Here is a 12744-nt window from a genome sequence, read left to right on the forward strand (position 1 = left end):
CTCTTCTATGTGATTCTTGCTGGAATGACGTTGAGGAATACGTCACAGAAAGTGAGTACAGAGGTATTTACCGCATCATAACGACAGTATGGTGAAAAACAACATTTTTTTTTTTTGGGGGGGGGGTATTTCTTTTTTTTTTTTGCATAGAATGACGTCACAACCAATTTTCGAATCAAGGGAGTAACTCGTCATCGGATTCGTTGTTACGGCGAGAGATATTCTTTTTGCAAAATCTACTCAACATTATGTGTATTTTATTTCTACTATACATTTCATAATATAGGATATCAAATACCCACTGCCTATATTATGCGGGATATATCGCCCAAAAAAGAAATTGCTCATTAAAACCAATTAAAATTTGCTCTGAAAGACGTTTGAAGACGTTAATCAGTTTGACATTGATTTTTATTCAATGGAAAAAAAAAGACCGCGTAGTGGAGTACAAGAACTCTCCATCAATATCTTTATGAAAGGGAAAACTCGAATTACGTAAAGCTGTATGTCAATATTGGTGAAAGATCAAACTTTAATCCATTTAAATAATCTAAGTGCATGGTGTGTTCATAGCTATCGAGTTGATTGTGAAGTAGTTTTGGTGTCACTGGTCTGTTGTATTATAATAGATATCATCATAACAAAACTGCTTTTTCAGCATGAGGCTATCATTCTGCAGTAAGGTCGAAATCGTTGTATAACAAGGTGTAACAATACCGACACAATCATTATTATACCTACGTATCACAATCGTGCACGATAGACTGATAAACTGACATACGATCCTAGTATATGCATATAGCAAGGATTCTGTCCGACAATCAGCAAACTTGCTCTAGAAATGCATGAGGATTGCCCAACATCATAATAACAACAACAACAACAACAACAGCAACAACAACAACAACAACAACAACAACAACAACAACAAGGCAAACTGAATTGCCCTGAGAGTGTTAAGGTGGATGAAATAATTGTTTCTAAGTCCCAAGAGGAAAAAGAAAAAGAAAAAGAAAAACAACACATTTGATTTCTGTGTGTTTGTCTGTGTGTTGTTTGTTTGTTTGTTTTTGTTTGGTTTTATAGAGCAGCCCATTAGGGCCTACATTTTCAGTTCCATTATTTTTCTTTCTTTGTAGGAGGGCGACCTCCAGCGGACTCTGTCATAGAGCGAGAGACGAGGGTCACAGTTTCTCTCGCAATTTTCATCGTCATGACAACGTTGGCTATCTTTGGGATTTTCCTCGCAGTGGCCTTTCTGGCATTCAACATAAAATATAGAACTAAGCGGTGAGCACAGACTAACACATTACACATCGACACACACACACACACACACACACACACACACACACACGCATATATCCTGAAATGTTTGGTTCTACTCCGTACAAATGATTACAGATTATTTACATCGGTATTTGATCACAGTGTTGATTGAAATTATCTGTGAAAGCGATTTGCAGTGAAATAAGTTATTAAGGGCGTGTAATTATTTAGCATAATTAAAGACCGACAGCACAGCTTTAACGTAACGTGGATGAATCACCTGCGTAGGAACTTCTTCTGGCCAGTATTTCACTTGAAAAAAAAAAGATAGAGGGGGTTCTTTAAAGAGAGAAACCACCAATTGTGTTTCATTTCGATTTCTTTGAATATTGATAGGTACATATGATTCTCAATTCTGTAAAGCATTCAACAGATATGTCAAAATTCTTCAGTGCACAAGTCAGAATTGTAAACGCTATCTTAAAACTGTTTCTAAACGATTATGGTGGTTTTCACTCGTACGTTGCCCAGGGGAGACGTTTCAAGTTAAGTAGATGACTGTAATTGCTTGACTTTACACCTGTGACCTTCGCTAAACAAACAAGAGGTCGGAGACTGTCCTGAGATGGTGCAAAATTAATCACTTTCTAGTTGATAGCTTTGATATCAGCTTAATAACAGATATAGACTTCTAGACTAAACTACAGCAAGGAAGAAACTACAAAAGACTAATCAGAAATGGAAGTCTGTCACGAGACTTGCTTTAATAGGAGTGGAGTTTTAAATGGGATGCGATTCATCTGCAACCCTGAGGAAAGGCTAGTAATGCTGTGACAACCTCTTGTCCCGACAGGTACATCAAGATGTCTAGCCCAAAGATGAACAATCTGATTCTCGGAGGCGGGATTTTGGCGTACCTCTCCATCATTTTCCCGGGGCTCGATTCTGTCGACATTGATGACGTCACTTTTTGCTGGATGTGCAGAGTAAGCAGATCAACCGATTTCTCAGTGTCTACGCTTTGTTTCCCTCTGTCTGTCTCCTTGTTTCTAATTCATATTTAAACATTTACCCCCATGTTAATTGTATTTTCACAGTTTTGCACACTGATTATATTATATTGTATTCGTTCAAAGAAAAGTTCATTACAAACTCGAGTTCAAGGAGAAGAATGTTAATGAGTTTTTCACATCTTCCATTACAAATGAATATAGAATCTTAATACGGAAGGTGGGGAAATATCGGTGGCACAACAACATGTTACACATTCTGACATCAAAACAAATCACCACCACCATGACATCACAATTTAAGTAACAAGAAACCTTTATTCTTCCCTCGCCTCACGCATGCGCCTTCGTCCACAGTCTCGATCCATCTTCTCCAACGTGGGCCGAACAGGCCACACCCCCTTTGTGCAAATGCATATGCATGACAATCTCCACATATGAAAATTGCCCATAAAGCTCAGAGCAAGATATCAAAGTCATTCATACAAAACTTGTATATCTTAAAATAGCTGAGTATTAAGTGTAGCTTAAGTAAATAAATATCTTTAAGAGTCAACGAAGTGTAGCTTAAGTAAATAAATACCTTTAAGAGTCAATGAAGTGTAAGGAAACGTAACGTTAACATTATTACCTTCTCATAAACACTGCACCAGTGATATTCAAATACTGCATGGTGTTGATTTTAACAGATTAAACATTGCTTATCTCTTCTGAGGTCTTATCTTATTTTGTTTGTTTGTTTGTTTGCTTTTGTTTTTTGTTTTTGTTATTCAAGGCGAATACCTGGACACTGGCCATTGGTTTTTCTATTGCTTTCGGAGCCATGTTTACGAAAACATGGAGGGTCCATCGAATATTTACAACAAAAACCGCAATGAGAACGGTGAGTTTCTCGATTATTCTGTAGAATAGGCTAGGTGAAATTTTGCAATGTGTTTTTGTTATGGTGTTCATGGTGTTTGGGTCTATGTTAAAAGTTATCATTGTCTGTATACGTATTCAGGGTATCGAATGTGGAATAAATTTCATCATCAATTTTTAATCCAGATGATTAGAAATGTATATGTTTTGTGTTGTTGTTTCATTTTCATTATCAAAAAAATAATGGAAGTACATCGAATATTTACAGCAAAAACTACAATGCAAACGATGAGTTCTTTGATTTTTCTGTAAAATAAACCAGGTGGAATTTTGCAATGTATTAACTTTGTGCCATTGTGTTTGATTCAGTTTTATGTTACAACGTTATTCTTTCTATGCGTACTCTATGCGAGCAATGAATTTTGAATAAAATGTTATCATCAGTGTCTAATCCTGATGATTGAATAATTTATGTAGGATTCGCCATTTCTTTTCCATAATCAATTTCCATCTTACACGAATATCACTGGACGATATTTTGTCACTTGTTCTTATTCTTATTGTTGTATTCAATGAAATAGATTCGGCTATTTCCTGATAAGTTTATTTCCATTCAACGAGGAATGTTTACAAGAAATTTCTATTCTATAATTCTTTTTTTTTCTGTTCTCCGCCAATCCAAATGGTTTCCATTGAAGACAATGAGGCACAATAATGCAGCGTAATGAGTATGGGTCATCCAGCCTTTTCGTCTTTTCATGTTCCAACATTCCCGTTCTAAAGTGAATGATTCTGTTTTTGTTATGCTTTGTAGCATTGCCACCCTTGTAATGTAATAATGTGATTCTACATGTTTGCATTTTCTCACTGAATAACATGTACTTTCTACTTTGTGTGATTAAAAGTAATTGTGTACTTTGCGTACAAACAAACATAAAAGTTGCATTGTACATATCCTAAATTTCGTCACAAATTGCTGGTTTGCATATCCCGCAAGATTAAAGGGATAGTACAGTATCGGCAGAGATGAGGATTGGAGCGTTTAATTTTTTGAGAGATATGAAGAAACCACTTATCACGGAGCATACCATTCTAAGAGGACTTAAGAGTTTATTTGATGAACATCGGTTTTGAAAGGCTGAGATATCCAAAAAACAAAGTAATACAAAGCTATCCTAATAAAAGGTGGGTCCCACCTTTTATTAGTATCGTTTGTTTTGGATATCTCAGTCGTTTCAAAACCAATAATTGTCATCAAATAAACATTGAATTCCTTTGGGAATTACACGCATTTTCATATTTCATAAGAGGTTTCTTATTATGTCATCAACAATTTAGAGACCTGAAGCCAGGTCTCAACCAAAACTGTATCATCCCTTTAACTTTCATGCATTTGTTGTAATTGATTTTTTTTTTCTTGTCCCCATGTGCGTTCCTCAGATGATCAAAGACTATCAGCTGTATGGGATGGTCACTGTGCTCGTGATTCTAGACATCATCGTCTTCGGATGTCGAGAAATCTTTGACCCGATCATCCTGAACATTCAGATCAGCAGACAGGTATAGGAGACATCGTGAAAAAAAAAAAAAAAAGATTACTCATCATTGGCGGATCCAGGAATCCAAGGGGGGGGGTGGTCAAAGCAGTTTGTGGTGTCACTTCCAGGTTTATTCAGCTAGCAAGCAAAAAAAAAAAACAAAAAAAAAACAAAACAACTTATCTTTATATATATATATATATATATATATATATATATATATATATATATATATAGGGAAATGTTAGTAAAGATATACAGATAGGCCTACATTGTACATGCTTTTTTTGTGTCATAATTCACATAAAATTTTGCAGTCACTTCACGTACATTTCTTCCGCCCGGATTTCAGTAGCATCAGTCATATCATGACCATGATGTTGTGTCCATTTGTGTCATTTTGAACGATTCTTTCCATAGGTATATGCATATTTTGTTGTAATACATTGTACCTTCTGTTTTCTTGGAATATGTATCGACAACAAACATATGTGATTGAACTGAAATTTGAACATTGAACTGATTTGAATTGAATTTGTGTAAGTCTGTGTCCTTAAACCTTATTCTCTCTCTTTGTTTAGGACGAATATTTTTTCTGGTTTTACCTGTTCATGTTTCATTTCTCTTTCTTTCTTTTTTCTTTGCTAAGAATCTAGATGAAGATGTAGTCCTGATCTTGACGAAGAGGACGTGTACATCTCGTTACGTAGTCTACTGGAACGGCAGTCAGCTGGTTCTGAATGGTCTTCTTCTGGTATTCGGGGCATTTCTGGCTTGGGAGACTCGGAAAGTCACCGTCCCTGCCCTTAATGATTCCAAATATATAGGTGAGACATAGTCTAAATGTTATTTTTTTTTTTACCCTTCAGTATAAGTAAACCAAAACATAAACAACCAAGAAGCTAACTGACCATGATAATGTTATAAACGCTCAAAAAAACTACAACTCAAAGGAAGGATTAAAGTCAAACACATTCTTATTTCAAACAAAGAAATATGAAGAGATATACAGAAGGTGAACCTTTTTCCAATTTTCTCTCTTTCTTTCTTTCTTTCCTTCTTTTTTGTCTGATGCTTTTTTTTATCACACAAAGCATCACTTGATTTCTTGGCATATCATGACAGTTTCTTGACTTCAACAGCTCCACCTGCCAAATACTATATTTGTAGAGTTTTATCGAAAATGGGTTAAGGGCCGTTTCAAACATTTGAGATTAAGTCCCTTAGATATAGAGCAAAAACTTTCAATGATACCTCAGTCGTTACGTAACAAGGAATATTCTTGAAGCTATGATTTGAAATATCCCATATTATATTTTCATATTCTTGGATTTTGAACACCTGCAACTATAAATATACTGAAATTGACAAAATTGGAGTGAACTACTTTTGCGATCGAATTTTTCATTTCGATTCAGAAATTGCTCCTTCCTTCTCTAACTGCCCCTTCCCGATGTCTCATGCTGTTTGTCCTGTCTTCGTTTTTTTTTCTCCGATCGTTTGCGTGCCTGTATGTGTGTGTGTGTGTGTGTGTGTGTGTGTGTGTGTGTGTGTGTGTGTGTGTGTGTGTGTGACCGAGAGAGAACTTTGTATAGTTCGACCTCGATTATCCGGCCTCCTTTTATCCGGAAATCCCTATTATCCGGACGCGTCCACGCAGTGAAGGCCTTTTTTTTTCATCCAAAAATTGAGAAAAAAACAGTGAGTTTCATGGATCTTATTTCACTAATTTCATAAGATGTGCATGATAGGTTTCTCAATATCTAATGAGGTAAAACATGTATGATTTTCACATAAAGATAAACTTTATTTTTGTGAAGAAGGGACTACAATTTTGCGCAGGCTAGCATAGATTACACTACCGTTGCGGGGTACGCTACCTGCCAAGCTGCCAGTGCACTGGGACGGCAGCTTGGACGGCAGCTATATACATTAGCATTGTGTCTCCCATATCCGGCCAATTCCGGCCAATCCGACATGGCCGGATAATCGAGGTCGACCTGTGCTTCCAACATTTTAGTTGTTGTTTTTTTTTTTGTAAGTTCAATTCATTGAGTGGCTCACGTACATCTCTACAAGCTTGTCTTCAACGTGGGCCTGTCTTTTCCAGCGTCACAAATGTTTTAAACAAATAGTTTCGTCTAGGTTATGAACTTGCTCCTTATCTCTTCCGCTTTGAATATAATTATGTTGATATACATTTTTATTTCATTGATTTGTTGGATTGTATCAGAACGAATTTGTCATATGGAGAAAAATGATTTAAATATAAATGATATTCAGCGTTCCTTATCTAGCTTCCATTTTCATTTTCAAAAATGATTAAGTATCTTTTCACGTTATGTGTTTCATTGAACGTTATCGGCATTTAATACAGCGGGATGATGCAACTGCAGATTTCTTTTTTTACCTTGTCTCTTTCATTAGGCATGAGTGTGTATAACGTCGTCGTCCTCTCTTTCGTTGGCCTTCCCGTCTCGCTCGTGCTCGACGACGTCAACGCACATTACGCCATCATCGCCACGTTCATATTCTTTGCGACGACTTTAACTCTGTGCATGGTTTTTGTGCCAAAGGTAACGACATCAACATAAATACTCCCAGGGAAAATTATTTCTAATTTAGGGAAAATGTTGTATGGCCGGTGCGACGCCACAACTCAACTATTATCTCGATTACATGACTTATTGGCCAATGATCTTCTGCCGATGTTTCCAACATGTTCATGAAACGTGCCCATGTGATGGTAAAGCGTGTTATAGACGAAACAGATGTGATTAACATGACGTACTTTACTGTGATAAAAAATAACATGTTTTTCATTAATGTTCCATATTCCACATTTCATATTCAGGTTTCATATTCCATTTGATTTTGAAATAAAAAATGTTTAAAACAACAGTCAATTTGAGATAAATTGCACAAATGTGCAAGGACATATATAAGGAACCTACTAAAAAGCCAAGCTTGTAGGTTCCAAAGTAATAAAATAAACGTTTAGTACAACATTCAAATTCAAATTCAAACTTTTATTTTCACTTGTTATCGAAATTCGAGAGTAAGAAAAAAAATCACATCATTCATGGCCTTAATTAAAATGGATATATAGTAAGCTTTCACAATTGCCCACAGTCTGATGATAGAATGTATTTTACGCAAAAGAATTTCAAAGATGCTAATCTCTTACGAAAATGAAAAATATTTCCTTTTTTTATACGTAATGGCTATTTGCAACACTCTCAGAAGACATTGTTATCAAAACAATGATATTTTAGTTCAATTATCATTTTCCTTATTGTCTAGCTCCGAGTTCGAAACGAAGTGGAGCCGAAGGGTACGATGTTCTCGACGATGGGTAATAGTCAGAGTCACCACGGCTGCGAGTCCGAGCACGACAAGAGAGTCAGGATGCTGAGCGATCGGATAGAGAATCTCCAGGAACGCCTCGACAAGGTTTGTATCCCTCAAAAAATCGTTGCCTCGGACAGCTTTTCATTAATACCCCTATTTCATGGAGATTTCTTTTCATTGGTCACTCGTCAGAATTAAAGTCTGTTTAAATTGCTTCCACCGGCCACCCACCGAAGTGTATCCGGCCGCAGTCTGATGAAGCCGACTTGTGTTGGTGGACTATCGAGTTAATCTCAGCCATGTCGTGCCTGGTCCTCATGGGACGATCTTGCCTCATCGGATCATGACTGGCGTGTCTGACACTGACCCGATGGTCGACCATCACAAGTCGGATTCATCAGACTGCCATCCGATACACCTCGGTGGGTGGCCGGACGCAACAAACTTTGCTTCCGATGAGTGACCGATGAGAACAAAAAAAAAAAATATCTGCGGAATGTGGGTATAATACATACATTCCATATAGATTTCTTCTCTGTGCTGGTGGACTATCGAGTCAATCTCAGACCTGTCGTCTGACGAGTGACCGATGAGAAAAAAAAAAAAGAAATCTCTGTGGAATAGGGGATTATGCTTTCGTCCACCCATGTGTTCTTTTCTGAATCAATGTATAGTATTCATTGTCCATTCAGTAAACTGATATCTCGTTTGATGGCTGAGGTATTTTATATGGCTGCTGTTTAAAGTTGGTCCTTGTATCATTTCCTTATTTCAGTGAAAACATATCGATGAAATATACATGCATAAGAAATTAATGAATAGATATCTATTCTTTTTTTTTGTATTTTAATGAAGTACGATATTTTTCAATGTGTTACAATATTATCTCTGTTGTCACAATGATGATGACGGTGATGAAACAGCATTTGAATAGATAACGCATCTGCAAAAACACACTAAGGCGTCCGGCTCCGACCCACAATGTGTGACACATTATTCACAAAGTTGCTGGAAAAAAAAAAATGCAATACAACCGTATGCACAAGGACTATCACACGTAGATATGATACAGTTGGGAAGACACTATCCATTATGCAATAACAAAGATTTTTTTTTTTCATCAATGAAAAGCATTTTATTTGATGCTTTCACTACACTGTGTTCGGTTGTTACTTTGTACGCATTCAGTCATGTACACTATGTCTCAGTTCATGAGGTGATTGAACAAAAGCGTGCATGTTTGACATAATGTTAGGAACACATCTAAATTCGCCGTAAATAGTTGCACGAAAGAGTGATCTCTACAAACATTATTGATGACGAGGTATTTGTGTGCAAATACAGTGTAGTTCACTCAAATTATTCAATGATGTTGGCCCTTTGGCACATTGCTGGTGATTAAAAAAATTAAAAAGCAATGCATTCATGTAAAATACGTATATCTTACAAAGATGTACTGTCATGATGATTATAATAAAGATAAATAAAATAAGTATTTTTTATAATGATAATAAGGAAAACACTGTTATTGAATTTCTACATAATATAACGATCATACTAATAGCACAAATTAGAAACCACAATTTCAAAAAGAGCGCATGTCACTCATGTTCTTGTTCAACTCTTCTGCTGGGAGAACCTCACGAATAATATAATTTTCCCTCCTTGTTTTTCTCGTTTTCCCCGTCACTTCTCATTTTTAAAATTGTGTAATACAGAAAGACACTAGAATAAGAGAACTGGAGAGTTGTGTCATAACGTCGGCCAGTACAAGGGAAGACTGCACGAGCGTATTGAGTGAGGACAAGGAGACGGTATGGACCACTGACAAGGCCCAGGCCGGTCCGTCGGGCACCGTGCCTAGGTGAGGACAGCCCCGGGGGAACCTCCGCTGAACCATCATGGGTTTCACTCTGTGCCCTGTGGGTATCCAAAAGACCCCAACTGAGCGCGATTGCAAAATCAGGTAGCTCTTATTTCATGAAACAGGAGCACTTTATTGGTGTATGGACATAATGGACAAAAATAAATGCAGATTTATCACTACAACATCGAAATTCATTTGTGCAAGAACCCAGAGGAAATTATGGTAACTGATTTTTTGTTCTTTTTTGACACACCCAAGTCGCTTGCTCGGCACGTGAGGACCTCTGGAAAATTGCGCATGACTATAGACTTTCGCCTAAACATATCGCAAGGCTGAAAATGCGACAAAAATCGATGGAGCGTCGCCATGGATACACAGTACTTGACTCAGAAGGAGTGGAGTCATAAACAAGGACAGCAAGCATACGAACTGTAGTATTTTGTCTACAACGTGCTGTGCGTATCATTTTTACTGCATGATCGCTGACGAGCATACAATATCTACTATTTCTGTGAGGATTGAATAAAAAATAAAAATCTTTCACTGACATACTTTCTCCGCATTATCAGACTCCTTCTTGCAATAGCTCATTCTGTAGTTGTTATAAGTGTTGGCTCTTAGATATTTTGCAATCGGTTAATTACTCACTGCCAAAGTCAAAGTCGTGCACACAATAAGCCACGCAAGTCATGCTACTAAGACAGATTAGTTTCGACATTCTACCGCTAGATTTTGGCACCATTGCATGGTTTAGCACGATTTGACCTGATTTACATTTAGTTCGGCATTAATATAGAATAACCATAAGAATAACGAGATGTTTGAGCAGATCAACTGTTAGGTATACATGTATTGTCTGTGATAACAACACTGACGTTCAAACGCACAGACACAATACCATGTATCATTGAGGAGTTTATCTGTACTTTCTCTATTAATATGAGGGTTTTGCTCAATAGGTTCCTTAATTGTTTAAGTGGACTAACAGAGTATTAATGATTTCTTCGTATGTAATACTTCCATTTTTTCAGTCATATCCTGTAGAGTTTTCACTTTCCAGCCATACCATTTAGCATTGCTTTAAAGATGGGTTTCCTCACTCAGCAATAATATTTCTCTCTGTTCTTATTAAGTTGATTTGGCCTACCCTGTCTGACATGGGGATGTTTGCATGGTTTACAATCGTTGCATCGTGAGTTCGAAAGAAAAAGGAATAGGCCGAAAATAGTCAGAATGTGACGGTGTTTCCTAATCAAAGCCACCAAAACAAAATAAAACTAACAAAAATTTAACTTTGATGTTGAGGTATCGTGTCCAGTGGGTACATGTTTTGCACACCTCCGTCCATGACCGTTACCTTACGCATTCAAATGTCGCTGACAATGTCATACCATGAAAAAGAGCGTAAATGTATACTCTTCGATTCAGGGAGGTGGTATATCAATTGGCCATGAAGTGGAAAAGAGAAAAGTGACAATAGACGTTTCATTTCCGATTCCATTGAAAAAGTAGGGCCTACTTTCTCCTCTCGTTGAGTGTCTATACATTGCTATCATATTTTGCTTATCTATATCCGCAACAAACGGAGAGCTACGGCTTGAATTCGCAAATGTAGTAGTATTCAGTATCGCACGGGACATCGATGAAACCGGCGGAGAAGCGCAATATGACGCAATCCTCAGTACCCTCTAAGTCATTTGGCTCCCCCGGTTTCCACATGGTGTCGTTCAGCTGGAGTGTACCTCCGAAACCACTCCAGGTGTACATGCCTTCCTTCTCGCGGTCGTTCAGACCGACGGATACCAAAATGCCCGTCATGTTGCCGAACACAGGTTCGAGTAGAGTTCGCAGGGTCGTTATCTCCTCCGGTGTGTCTATGGCAGCGAGGTGTCCTCCTTGCTTAATACAGTTGTCTCTCGCCTCTGTCCATACTCTCTGCTCGACGACGAATGTGTAGCAGGACTCCCCATCGAGGGAACGAAACTGCCAGCCTTTTGAACAATCGTCTTTGAGTCGTGAAAGAAAATTAATAATAAACATCCAGCTTGCACGATAATCTCTGAAGATAGACTTACTATGCTAGTCCAACAAAAAAAAGAAGACAGAATTGATTTACGCCTTCTCTGACATACTGCGGTTGGTCAACACAAGTTACAACATCTTGATTGGGATTTGAAGATTCCAATACTGGTATTATGATAATTATTGCACAATACTTCTTTGTCTCCGAGCCACCCCTTCATACTCTTTCACCATGCGCTACAACTGATGCAGATAATAGAACCAGGATGTGTTGCTGCTGAGCCATCGAATAATATGGCAAATGCCAGTTCAAAGAATGCGTAACTCACTGTATGTGCCTATACATCCCGTCTGGCAAACTAAATAGAACATAGCTCTTAATGTGTACTTTCATAGAGGCATTCATTCGTGAAAACATTCATTTCTAACGTTTTATCGCTTCACGCAAAATATCATCAGATTTGCATTCAATGTCATGAATAGGTAGTCCAGTTCATATGGTTTCCGTTCAAGCTCTGCTCCAATCAGTCTTGCCAATGGCACATTTTTATTCTTTGAGCATTACTCTCTTTTTTTGGTATCATTTCTCTTAAATTCTATTTCATTCAATTTAGAGAGAAACTTATTCAATACAACGACGTGAAGTTGTGATTCAATTTCCTACCAGCTGCGTAGACGTTCAACGTCGTCCCTATACCAATTTCATGTCCACTTTATAAGCACATGCACATCTTTGCACTTTGAACGTTCGAATTCAATCGACATAAATTTAATGATTGCACATTTAAATCGAATGCAATTCTGACGAAAAAAACAAAACAAAATA

At 37.5% G+C, this 12744-nt stretch overlaps 1 protein-coding gene across 1 annotated transcript in view; it reads left to right on the forward strand.

Annotated features, from left to right (window-relative positions):
• The window catches only part of LOC140239915 (gamma-aminobutyric acid type B receptor subunit 1-like), a 29670-nt gene extending 19264 nt beyond the window's left edge, over positions 1 to 10406 (forward strand). Inside the window, exons 9-16 of the mRNA XM_072319731.1 lie at positions 1140 to 1290; positions 2123 to 2255; positions 3055 to 3162; positions 4581 to 4700; positions 5328 to 5505; positions 7106 to 7254; positions 7982 to 8131; positions 9748 to 10406. Of these exons, the coding sequence (XP_072175832.1) occupies positions 1140 to 1290; positions 2123 to 2255; positions 3055 to 3162; positions 4581 to 4700; positions 5328 to 5505; positions 7106 to 7254; positions 7982 to 8131; positions 9748 to 9897 (1139 nt within the window). The 3' untranslated portion in view covers positions 9898 to 10406. The remainder of the gene's footprint in view (positions 1 to 1139; positions 1291 to 2122; positions 2256 to 3054; positions 3163 to 4580; positions 4701 to 5327; positions 5506 to 7105; positions 7255 to 7981; positions 8132 to 9747) is intronic.
• Positions 10407 to 12744: the final 2338 nt, after the last annotated feature.

This window comes from Diadema setosum, chromosome 16 (assembly GCF_964275005.1).
Source record: "Diadema setosum chromosome 16, eeDiaSeto1, whole genome shotgun sequence".
Classification (NCBI taxonomy): domain Eukaryota; kingdom Metazoa; phylum Echinodermata; class Echinoidea; order Diadematoida; family Diadematidae; genus Diadema; species Diadema setosum.